Below are 12,995 nucleotides of genomic sequence, written 5' to 3'. Positions count from 1 at the left end.
AGGGTTTAAATTTCGAAGTTTTCGGCGAAATTTCGCCGAAAATTTCATTTTTTAGGGGTTCCGAAATTTTAACACGGATTCGACTAAATTTCGGAAAATTTCGGCGAAATATTCGAAATTTCGCCGAAATTTCGAAACAGCCCAGAAACCCAGCCGCCACATCAATTAAGATCAAAACACAAACCGAAGATTCAAAGATCGCTAATTGGAAACGCAGCAAGCCAAATCTAAGAGATCAAATTCCCAACGAATCGAATCCAAAAGGGGATTGGTTGACTTACAACATTGCCGAGAGCGACAACGTTAAGGAAAGTGGAAGTCCTACGAGAGGAGCTTGAGTTTTCGTCAACATCTTCGTCTGCGAGAAGAGCCGAGCCTTGGAGCATCGATTCTGAAAGTTGCAGCAACTCCTCGATCGCCTCCATGGCAGCAGAGTATTGACGGTCAAAGATCTGAGGGAGAGATCGATGGATCTGATGTGATGGAAACCCTAGAGATTGGGAATTTGAAAATCAGAGATCTTTCTCTGTTGCTAATTTCTAGCGCACAAAATTCTTAATGAAACAAAGAGGTCGTACACATGTGGACAAAAGGTTCTAAAATGATAAAATCTTGTAGCTGTAGAAAAGGAAAAAGAAAACGAAAAATCCAAGACACTTGTTGCGTGAACGGTGAACCACAGACTGACACAGGAAAAATATCTAAAATCTAATATATACTTGCTATCGAGAGGTAATTGGGGATTCAGAGAAATCAAGTGAAGAGAGAGAGAGAGAGAGAGAGAGAGAGAGAGAGAGAAAAGAAAAACAGTGGAAAAGTTGTGCTGGAGAGTGGAGCCTCGGGGGAAAGAAAGAAAAGGGAAGGAAGGAAAGAAAAGGGAGAAAAAAAAAAGAAAGGAAAAAAAGAAAAAAAGAAAAGAAAAAAAGAAAAAGAAGAAGAAAAAAAGAGAAAAAAAAAGTAAGAAAGAGAAAAAAAATTAAAAGGTTTAGGGTAGATTGGAGTTTGGGGCCTTTGGTCAATTATAAAGAAAATAAAATAGTTTGGGTTTTTATTTGGCTTTTTTGGAGTTTTATGTAGTTGTTTTTAAACCCTAAATTTGTAAACTCTAATATATTTCAATATAAAAAATAATTTAAAATACTCTAAAGAGCCTAAACCCTAATATCATATACCATATCCTAGTTTGAGGTTTTTGGGCAATTGAAAAAAAAAAAATGATTTGAGATATCGTTTGGCCGTGTTGGAGTTTCGTTTAATTGTTTTTAAACCCTAAACCAATAAACTCTAATACCTGTTTATATAAAAAATAATTAAAATATCCTAAAGGACCTAAACCCTAATATTCTATACGATATCTTAAATAATATAGAGTATAGATTAGAAAGTATATAGAATTTAGTGTATATATTATAGAGTATAAATAATATATTAATTTTATTTATTCATTATACTAATTTTATTTCATAGTATTTGCCTCCAGCGCGCATTATATTCATCACATATCACATGAAACCTACCATATAATTTGGTTTTTTTCAATGTTTTTTATCAATGTAGTAGATAATATGTTAAATAAACATATTGTGAAGTTTCATTCAAAATTTCCGTATTTTGATAATAATTTTCATCGTTTCCGTCGAATTTTTGTCGAAATTTAAAAATCTTCGAAATTTCCGTCGAAATTTCCATCGAAATTTCCATCGAAATTTTCTCGAAACTCGAAATTTTATTCCTTGATAACAGTGCATGGTCAATAATCCGGTGGTGAGGTCAATAATTTTTCAAATAAAAATAAGTGATATTAAAAAGAAAATATGGAAGGGAATGAAGTTTTTCTATTAAATTTGTTTTTATCTTTGTCTTTTCACAAATCTTTGACCAAAAAAAATACTTTTCACGAATCTAGAAATTCGGGCTGGTTCTGGTTCTGGTTCCCGCCTTTTATTTATTTAATGTTTTTGGAAGCAGCTTTTATGCTTTCTCTTTCCATTTATGTCCTCTTCCTGACGCACGTGCTGCGTTGTCCGGCCCTTGGATTATTGATTATTGTGACTATAGTTTCATATCCAACGTGCACTACGAGGCGCGTCTAGACCACAATCTCGCATGATCCCATCTTAATTAGCTTGCTAATTACGATTTATGAGTCCTTGATTACGTTTCTTTAATTTCTAAATTCGAAATTGAAATAAATAAATAGACAGTGCTGTACTCTTGTTTACCTAAGAGGCTAAGACACTCATTTTGAGCACCAATTAGTAATTATTGTATTTAATAGTTGAATTTAATATAATGAGTTAATAAGTTATTAATTTTATAAAACAGATATATGACTTATTTTTTCTCTACTTGTTTTTGCTGATTTTTAATCTAAGTATATAACTCATATATTTATTATTTAAGAATAGGGAACAAAATATAAAATTAAATTAATAGCACTTTTAAAGTTTGAATGAATATATTTACATAAATTCTTAAATATATATTACACAATAATAATTAAAACAAATAAAAACAACAGAAACAGAAAATCCAAATTCTTCCTTAATTTTAACAATTACAAATTTAATTTAATAATAATTATATATTGTCTCTCACAATTGTATAAGTTTATCTCTTATTTGAATAACTCTTTTAATAAATGAACGAATACAAGGTGTGCCACGTTTGGCATTTGCAAGGCTTTTTATTAATATTGTAGAGAACAAAACGAGTAGGTAGATAATTAATTAAGAAGTTTAACCTACTCATACATGATCCATGACTCGAACGGAGACTGAATGTAGTCGTGAGAATACAACTAATTAATATCTGTTGTAAAATAATTACAAAGTCTTGTCTTGTGAGGTCTTTTAATATATATTCTATAATTATTGGGAATTAGGTTGTCAAATGCATGCCTAATGTAGTGGACCATTTTTTATGTGGCATGAGTTGGTTTGATGCAGGTTATGGAAGTGGTCCATTTGGAAGTACGTGTACGTCTTCTGAGGCCATATATGCATATGGAAAATTAAACTGTACTTGTTTGGGAATTGGGAGGCCTTCTTAATTTAAGGTATTAAGTACTATATTAACGTACTGGTTGAGCAGGTAGCTAATTAGGTTCAACTTAGGAGTATATTAATTAATATTGCAGGCTCTCCCCCTTAATATATAAGATAATGTGAAGACATTCTTTTTAATAAGATAGTTGTGTCGTGTCATGTACATTTATAAAGCGTCCTTTATTAATAGATCGACATGTGTTCTTATTTAATTTAAATAAAATATATTTACTATTTTTTAAAGTATTTAAAATACATAACACTATAATACTGACTGGTCTAATTAGAGTTATAACTTCTATTCAAGATTTTTTTTTAAAAATGTGAGAAAAATGTTAAGATGCCATGTTTATACAGTTATAATGGAAATGATAATTAATCTCATAGAAAGGAATCAAAGTGAGATCAGAATGAGGCATCCTCACATTAAATTGCTTAATAACGTCTGGAATCAAAGTGAGATCAAATGGAGCCGACTCCATCCCATTAACATGGAATTTAATTACTAACTAGTCTAACTTTTAGGAGTCGAAATGAAAACTAATTCCCATCAGGGAAGGTATTAAAAATGAAAAGTGTGAGGGAAATTTTGGTATATAACGTTGATTCTTGATCGATGGCTCTTTCTCATTCCCAAAACCCCTTCAAGAATCTCATGTCTAAATTAAGATCAAGAATCAGATATTTATGTGGAGCCTATGAGTTTAATTTGATTAGTTTTTGTACTACTATTACTGTTCTTATATATATATATATTACTCTGACTCAAACTTTTAACTTTAACCAATTCCACTATCTGTTTTGGGTACTAATAAATTCATAATCTTTACTCCTTGACCATTCATTGTTGAATGAATCAAACTTAATTTGCCTTCAAATTATGTTGTTTACCTAGCTTTCTAGCTAGCTAGGCTTTTGCTCTCTTATAATTTTCTTTTTTCTTGATAATATTGCTCACTTAGTCACTTATAAATTAAGTTCCTCATTTTAGGTTTTATATGTTAGCTAGGTTTTCTAGAACATGCATATATATAGCTAGGTAATAAATAGGCTAGCTAGCTAGCTTTTAGGACGTACTAGTTTTTTTTTTTTTTTACTTTTTTGTTTGTCAGAGTTCTTTTGCTTTAACTTCTATTCCCATTTCCCTACCTAGTGCAAAAAGCCAGGTAGGGTATGATCAAAAGATACACGTAGGGTATTCCTGAATACAACATATGAGTACTATAATTGTTATTAAAGTTGGCATGTATGCAGTTAATTAATGTTTTGGACACTCTCAAAGCATATATGCATGTGATCATATATAAAGGAAGAATAACTATATATCAAATGTAATCATGTATGATCACATGATCAAAAACTGCAGAGCCATGCACCGCTTAATTTGTTTTTTGTTTTTTTTTTTGGCCAGGTACGTACCACTTAATTTGTATATAATATATTCATTGTAGCTTCAACAAGAAGATAGATTATATATGGAAGAGTCGATAAGTTTAGGAATCAGGACTCAAAAAGAGAACGGCATGTTGTATTTTTTCAAACTATTGTTATATTGTCTTATAAATGAATCATATATATATATAGATAAAAATTAATTTACTCGATCATTTATTTTTCAGTACAACATAATATTAATAACAAATTAAATATTTGCTTACATATATATAATATATATCTAGCTTGATTGGCCACATGATCGATCATTACACCCACACCAAATTGAATTAATTAGAAGCTGCACTTTTGAGTCCAAAGTTCGAAACAGTACCGAGTACTGGATCAATTTCGATACTGATTAAGATATATCTGGATATGTAAATGAATGATTATCCTGATACTTGCTACTATTTAGAAGTGAGGGGAACTGTAATTGATGATGGTATTTAGGTTGACTGGTTCCTGCATGCATGGTTACTTAAACATTTAATCACTTCAAATTGGAGAATAATTTTTTAAACAGTTGATAATTCCAAGGAAATTTAAAGAAGCTAGTAAATTAATTAAGAAGGAATTGATCGAAGGTCCCCAACTTGCACGTCGTTAAGTATTGGAAAGGTATATAGCTAAAAATTTAAGACCATATATATGCACAGACAACGAGACCCTTGTCGTCTCTCAGATCTCTGTCCCATTTCTTTCGATACCGATGCATGGTAATTATCAATCTTCAGACATACTACTACTACTCCAAAGTCCAAGCTAGTCCACCCAATTATATATGAATTTCCCCACAAAATTTATATTTCATGCACTTTGCTCTGAATATATATATCTATAGTTATATAATTAAAACTCTTACACAGATAGAGAGTTTAAATTCATCTTCATATGTAGGTAATTCCGTAATTATGTGTGCAAATTAGTGCATGCATATATATGTTGTGATTAATTATATATATATATTGTGATTTTGGGTCGAACGTACGTACGTAATTCTAGTTTAATCACTTTGTGTTGTTGAGATGTATCAACATCTATCAGACATATAGAAGTTAAAAGCAATACTCGATCTACTGCTGCACTGCATGCCAGTAGTACATGCAGAATTGCAGATCAGACAAATCTTAATTCATATATATATGTTTGGTCATTTTCGGTCTTAGTTCATATATGCATACACGTACGTTTACCTGATCGATCATATATCACAGATTCACAATCTTTAATTTCGTGCATGTATGTCGATCTTCCTTTATTTTATCAACTTCCTCTCTTTCTCTCTCTCTCTCTCACATATTGACGACTGAGGCATGCAATTCATAAGAGAGGAGCAGCTGCTCTATTAGTAGTAACTAGTAAGTACTCTATACAAAACCGGTTGATTAATTAGTAATTAATTGCCAAAAGATTCTCCATGCATGTTAATTAAGGCCAAAGAAACAAACAAAAACCAGGTTCAATTCACATGCATGATTGCATGCTTTCAATCAGTACCTCACTCTAGTCTATTGGCATGACAATCAGTTAATCCAAACTCTCCCAAATATTGTTTTCTAAAATTCAGTTAATATTTGCACTCCGGCCCCCACAGGAGTGTGTGTGTGCATGCATTAGATTTTGAGAACATATATCGACAGCGTTTTAGACATGCACGCATGAATAAAGAATTACATTGATTTCTTATAATGGTGCACGAACCAAACAATATCTGCTGGGTATATAATCAATATCGTCTGCTTTATAAATTAAGATATTCAACAATTTAAACCAAAGTACTAATTGATGGTTTCAATGGACTATGATATATATATATATATACTATATATGGATATATTCTATACAACAGTCTTAAAATGGTCACACTTTTTTATGAAGTCAAATCAATGATCAAAGTAGTAATACATAATTCTTTTTGTCTCCCTTTTTTTACACCTTGATATAATTAAGCATCTTAATTTGCACATCGAGAACAGATATGAAACAATAAGGCGCTCTTTAATTTGCTTCGAACAGTCCGTGCATATCAATGATATCATGACTAATTGGACCATGCATTAATTAATCTAATGGGGAATGGCTAAATTTCAAAAGGCAATTACGAAAAAGGTATGAGAAGCACTATTGTTATAAGGGCACTTGTTCTTTTACAAAAGCAAGAAGTAATTTCCTTTTTTCCTAATAAAAAGGGAATTATGTAAAATTATCTTAACTGTCTTGAAAAATAAAAGGTTCATTGATTTTAACTATTAAATTTCAATAATTTTTTAGTTTAGATACGAAAATTAAATAGTATTTTAGATTAGGTATTAGTTGAAAAGTCAACCAAATTAATAAAATAAAAAGTATTAAAATTTACAAATATTACATCACATGCCACTACAATAAAAAAATAAAAATAATATTACATCATAAATATTACATTAATTTATACTGTATTGTATAAAAAAAAAAAATTAATCCAGTCACAACTTAACTGTGACTGTCTAAGTAAATTGAAAGTGACAACTCACACCACTATACTATATATTAGTTTGAGTAAAAGTATTATTTTGACCTCTATTTATACTATATTGTAGTATAATTTCTCTAAAAATAATTCAATTAAGTCACAACTTAACTTCGACGGTCTCATAACTTAGATGTGACTGTCGTTCAGTCACAACTAAATTTGAAGTTGTTAGTGTCATATAGTCATGACTGAATGTGAAGTTGAGACTACATTAGCAAATTTTCAAGATAATATAAAAGTCTCAAGGACAATTTTGTCAAAATCTTATAAATTTTAACTAACACTCATTATATATGGGCCAAAAGATAAAAATGTCAAATGTAAAATGCTCAAATCAAAGGGGCCAACATATTTGTGACATAATCTAAAACTACATTTAAATTTGATAGTTCAATTGAAATATTATATGATTTTCATGCTATACCAAAACATTATTAGAATTTGGTATTTAATCCTAATTTTCTAAAAAATAAATAGTATATATATGTAAAATAATGTAATGTCCAAAAAAAAAAAAATAATAATAATAATACTTATGGGCTTTAAAATTTGGGTTAAACTTCTAAGTTTGGGCTTTAGCCCAATTGTTTTACAAGAGATGAAAAGCCCAACTTAAAAAAAAAAAAAAAAAATCTGAATGGATTTGGAGATAATACCAACATCCATCCCCTTAATTACATATACACATAAGCCTTGATCAATGGTTTTGATTTTTCTTAGAGGGATGAGTCACCTCTAGGCAATGATGAGAGCCAATGAACTTAACTAAATTTCAGCAAACAAGTTGGATTATAAGAGAGGGCTGGTGTGAAGAGCTCACACCTACGAATGCAACGAAGAAAACAAAAAAAACTGAACAGAGAAAAGAACACAGAGAGAGAGAGAGAGAGAGAGAGAGTGAGAGAGTGAACTAGAAAGTGTTAGAGAAGGAAAGGTTAGAAACTGAAATTTTATCTTAGAAGTTTTTTCTTTAAACTTTCCTTAAACTAACCTCTTTTTGTCATCTATGGTTTTTCTTTACTGTAGGAACTCACAGCTTTTAGCCTCTATAGAACTCAAGGAGGGAATAAAGAAAGGTGAGTTTAAGGAACCCATGGAAACATGGGTGTCCTTAACAAATTTTTTTTTTTCTAAAACTTGTTGTTTTATAATTTTATTTACACAACTTTCTTTTAGGTTGTAAAACTAAAAATTAGGTTGTAGATAGCCTTATTATAGTCTTAGAAACATGTTTTGCGGTTTGGAATTGAAGGAAAATGAAAAACAAACAAGTATGAAAAATCTGGAAATTTTTCCAGAAAATTCGCATGTTTGTATGGCCTCCTTTCGAGCCTTATAACTTGAGTTTTAACCGTTCGTTTTTCATGTTCTTTATATGGTTGTAAAGAGGTGATGTAGAGCTTTAAAACAAGTATAAGTTTGCTCAATTTGGTGAACGTTTGATAGGTCTAAAGTCGAGTAAAAAATGAGATAAAAAAACTGGAAATCTGGAAAAAAAACAGGGGCTGTTTAAAGTGACGATGAACAGTGCCCGGCCAGCCACCCCACTCGCACCGCCGGCGCGTGGTGGCACGTGCGGCTGTTTCCGGCGACCTTTTTCGCCCAATTTTCACCCTCCTAACTCTATTTTTCGATACGAGTCCATTGGTACAAGTTTTGCGTCAATCCGACACCTTTAAGTTAGAGTGTGAGTTACACTCTCCTTAAAAAGAGAGTGAAATAAATTTAAATCTAATTAAGTTATATCTAAACTTTTTTTTTAAAACTTTTTAGACCCGAACACATAGGAACAGACCAAGAAGGAACTCGTGCTCAAGGAATTAAGGTAGGGTCTCTATTTCCCCAATGATTGGACTATATTACAATTAATCCTTGTGTCATATTGTGTGAATTATTTTCTTGTAGTAATTTATCTTTATTACATGTGATGTTATTTTTTCATTAAATGTATCCAGTGCATTATATTTGTGAATAAGCTTTTATTATTAATCTTGTGTGTGCACTGTGAAATTCCTAAGTCTGTGATATACTCAAATTGCGTAAGGTTGAATTATTATGCATGTACAATTTAATTTCTCTATACATGCATTAATGTTTATCTTTACATGCATAATCATAAGTGCATAAGGAAAGTGTGATTGTGAACAAGGTTAAGAAAATGATTAATTGAGACACCAAGAAGAGAGGGAGATGAACTTGGTGGTCTCGTGATTTATTAGAGATATCATGGAGAAAGGGAGATGTACCTGGTGATCTCATGATTTGTGGAAGAATTATTGAAGAAAAAGTGGAATTAATTATATTCAAAATATTTGGGCTTAAGGGACGGATGGGTGTTGGCTCATACTTGGGACATTCGGGGCCACAGCGGAAGGATGCACAGTATGAGACGTGTAGGCCTGTTTGTCTTGGGTATGTGTCAACGGGAATGATTAAGGAGTGAGTACACACATTCTCATTGCATATAATTAAAATCATTATCTGTATTTATTTTCTTTTACTGAGACATTGATTAAATGTGATAACTGGCCATGAGGGACCAATATACCTTACTGAGCCTTAAAAGCTCACACCCTAATAAATTATGCAGGTGACGGAAATATGACCAATGATGTGGAATACCCAAAGGAAATTTAGAGAATTTGCTGGAGTACTATGTTTTGTTTGTTTAACAATACATTGTAATATATAAGAAGATGAACATCTAGTATGGTACTCTTGGAATAGTAGTTTGCTAAATAAAGTCTATTTTTTCATTTTCACTTGACTTAGTCTCTTCAATTATTTTATATATTTTTCTTTTATTTTATTTTATTTTCTTCTCACGTCTTAATTGTAGAAAAAAAATTTTATTAATCTGCGATTAGGACGTAAGTCATGCTTCACTCCTAGATATTAGATTTTATTCAGGATTGGGGTGTGACAAATAATTCTTCATAGCGGTAAAAAATAACTGAGTATTCGAAAAAAGCTAAAGTGGAGAGAAATACCACTAGACCAATAGTTGATATACAAATTTTGTATCTATTTGCTCATCTCCATTAATTAACCATAATGGCATAATAACATGAAAGTAGGAAGACCTACTCATAATAATATTTTGTTTGAGTTGGGGGATCGAGGGGCCAGGGATCGAACTTGGTCGGGTTTAGAGTGGGCAATTTAACAACTTTTCCAACAGAGCTATCCAACAATTGCGACCTAGTCATAATAATGAATTGAAAAAAAAAAGTCAGAATAATTGGTCATTATATAGTTAAGGCCTAACAAACTTATCGCACTTGTTGTGCTGCCTCTAGTCTAGTATGCACATCCCTGCTTATATATTAGTATTTATCAAACACTCAAATGCTGTTTTTTACACTTATAAAACTTTTAAAAATACAATTTATTAAACACTCAGATATTTTATCTCACTACAGTTTTGTCTCACAGTATCACCACACAAATCAGTTTTTTTTTTTTTTTTTTTTTTCAAAGTCACAGTAATACCAAATTGGGTCTTAGTTGGGTTGGATTTGGATTGCCCAAGTCATGGTTTTGTCTCCAAGTGTCAAGCCCAAGGTTGACAATAATGTCCAAAAAGCCCAAAAAGATGAATATAAGCCCAAGATCGGCCATGGAAACCCTTCTGAGTTCTGACTTCTGGCTATTTGAGTATATCACTATCACTATTATTACTTTTGCAAATTAAAGAAGATTCAGAAATAAAATGTTTGAGATTTTGGGGTCTGGCTGAGTGGCTGGTAAAGCAATTTGGCCGGGAAATTCTTAGACTTCTCTCAACCCAGTTTCCAAACAGAATGCGAAAGGTAAGCTCTTCGGCTCTTCCTTGCTTTCTTCTTGGTTCTACTACGCTCCTGTACTGATTATCACTTTGCCTTAGTATCAAACACTCTCATTTCACCATATGAACTATCTCTGTTTCATATTGATGATGCACTGTGAATCTTGTTGTTGTTGTTACAATTACTAAATATGAGAAAAAAAGCCTAATTTAGACAAAATCTTGAGGACCCAGAAAGGAGTTGAGGGAAAAAAATGATGGGTATGAAGTTTTTCGCCTCTGCGTTGTTTGCACACAGAAGTTATAGCACCAAAACTACTGGAAAAAGCACAAAATGGGCTCAAGATAAATACAAGAGTAGATACAGAGCCAAAAAGGGAGAACCTAAAAACACTAAACCCAGAATTGAATGGACTGACCAACAAAAACAACTCATATCTGCCATTTCTGAGAAAAAATCTGCATTCATTACCGGTTCAGCGGGGACGGGAAAAACAATCGTGGTTAACCATATTATCAAGTTATTGAAAAAATGTCTCAAACCTTCAAAGGTTTTTGTCACAGCACCTACTGGTGTTGCTGCTTGTGCTATTAGAGGGCAGACTCTTCACTCTTTTGCAGGTATTGGGTATCCCTTGGCTGATAGAGACACTTTACTACATAGGATTTACCTGAATAAGAGGGCTTATAAGAGGTGGTTGAAAGCTGAGGCATTGGTTATAGATGAGATTAGCATGGTTGATGCAGAGTTGTTTGAGAGTCTTGAATACATTGCCAGACACATTAGGGGAGTTGATGAAATTTGGGGTGGAATTCAGCTTGTTGTGGCTGGGGATTTCTTTCAGTTACCCCCCATTAAACCTCAACGAAATTCGGGGGGTAAAGAATTTGCATTTGAAGCCAACTGTTGGAGTTCTAGCTTTGACTTACAAGTTAATCTTACAAAGGTTTTTCGGCAATCTGACCCTCAACTGATCAAGTTGCTTCAGGGTATAAGAAGAGGGGAAAGTGATCCTGAAGACTTAAATGTTTTAGAACAATCTTGCTCGAAGGCTGAGCCAGATGCTTCTGTGGTACGACTTTATCCGAGGATTGGAGATGTGAATAAAGTGAATGCAGATAGATTAAAAAGGTTGGGTAATGAACTTATTGTTTTTACAGCTGTTGATAGTGGTGAGGATTCTTGGAAGAGACAGCTTGAACAAGGGATAGCACCTAAAGAAATTGCCGTGTGTAAAGATGCAAGGGTGATGCTGGTAAAAAATTTGAATACTTATCGTGGCCTGGTGAATGGTGCCACTGGTACTGTTAAGGGATTTTACAAGCCAGCTGAGAAGATGGATGTAACAGGCATATGTGATGCTGGGCTACTACCAGTAGTCAAATTCGATTCAGGGCTAGAAATGGTGATTGAGCCAGAAACATGGGTTGTGACAGAGGGAGGTTCTATTGTTGCTAAAAGAGAGCAGCTACCTCTCATATTGGCATGGGCTTTAAGCATTCACAAGTGCCAAGGCATGACTCTTGACCGCCTTTACACTGATCTCTCTAGAGCTTTCGAAAATGGAATGGTCTATGTAGCTCTTTCCCGTGTGAGAAGCTTGGAAGGTCTGTATTTATCTGGTTTTGATCGCTGCAAGATTAAGGTGCACCCTAAGGTTTTGCAGTTTTATAATAGTTTAACTAGCGAACATGATTAGGAGCATGAGAATGATAATGGCAGCCAGAAAGAAGATAGCTGCAGCAATGATATGGCAGCCAGAAAGAAGATAGCAGCAATGATAACAGCAGACAGAAAAAGGATGGCAGCAAATACATGGTGGTTTACATGAAATGAACACTTACATCGATGTTCTGGTGGACAACACCGCTGGACATGCAAGAAGGCGAGCTGATCTGCTTTGATCAAGGAAAAAGCCCAGTCAGCCACCAACTCGCTCTGACCACGTGCCTGTTGAAGAATGAGGGATTCGATTTATATGACATTTGACTCTGAGGGGAAAATACCATTTTTCTCTTTTTGAATTCCCCAACTTTAAAGAATGTGAGATGATTTGCAGCTTGATACTTTTTTTTTTTTTTTTTAAGAGGCCTGAGAGGCCCCTCAACATAGAATCTGATGAGGGAATCTTCAAATATTTTGCTCAAATATTTATTATATTTGTCAATTGTTATAGAACATATCCTAGTGACTTTGTTCCCTTATCTGATA

At 32.9% G+C, this 12,995-nt stretch overlaps 1 protein-coding gene across 1 annotated transcript; it reads left to right on the top strand.

The window, feature by feature from the left end:
- Positions 1-10,690: 10,690 nt before the first annotated feature.
- Positions 10,691-12,966, top strand: LOC147287753 (ATP-dependent DNA helicase pfh1-like). The gene is given in 2 exon segments (XM_086241890.1): positions 10,691-12,520; positions 12,553-12,966. Coding segments are annotated over 2 exon segments (1,551 nt in total). The 5' UTR covers positions 10,691-11,037; the 3' UTR covers positions 12,621-12,966.
- The last annotated feature ends 29 nt before the right edge of the window (positions 12,967-12,995 follow it).

The sequence above is a fragment of the Dryas octopetala genome, chromosome 4, assembly GCF_963921425.1.
Source record: "Dryas octopetala chromosome 4, drDryOcto1.1, whole genome shotgun sequence".
NCBI classification, from domain to species: domain Eukaryota; kingdom Viridiplantae; phylum Streptophyta; class Magnoliopsida; order Rosales; family Rosaceae; genus Dryas; species Dryas octopetala.
This window is presented reverse-complemented; position numbering and strand designations above follow the sequence as displayed.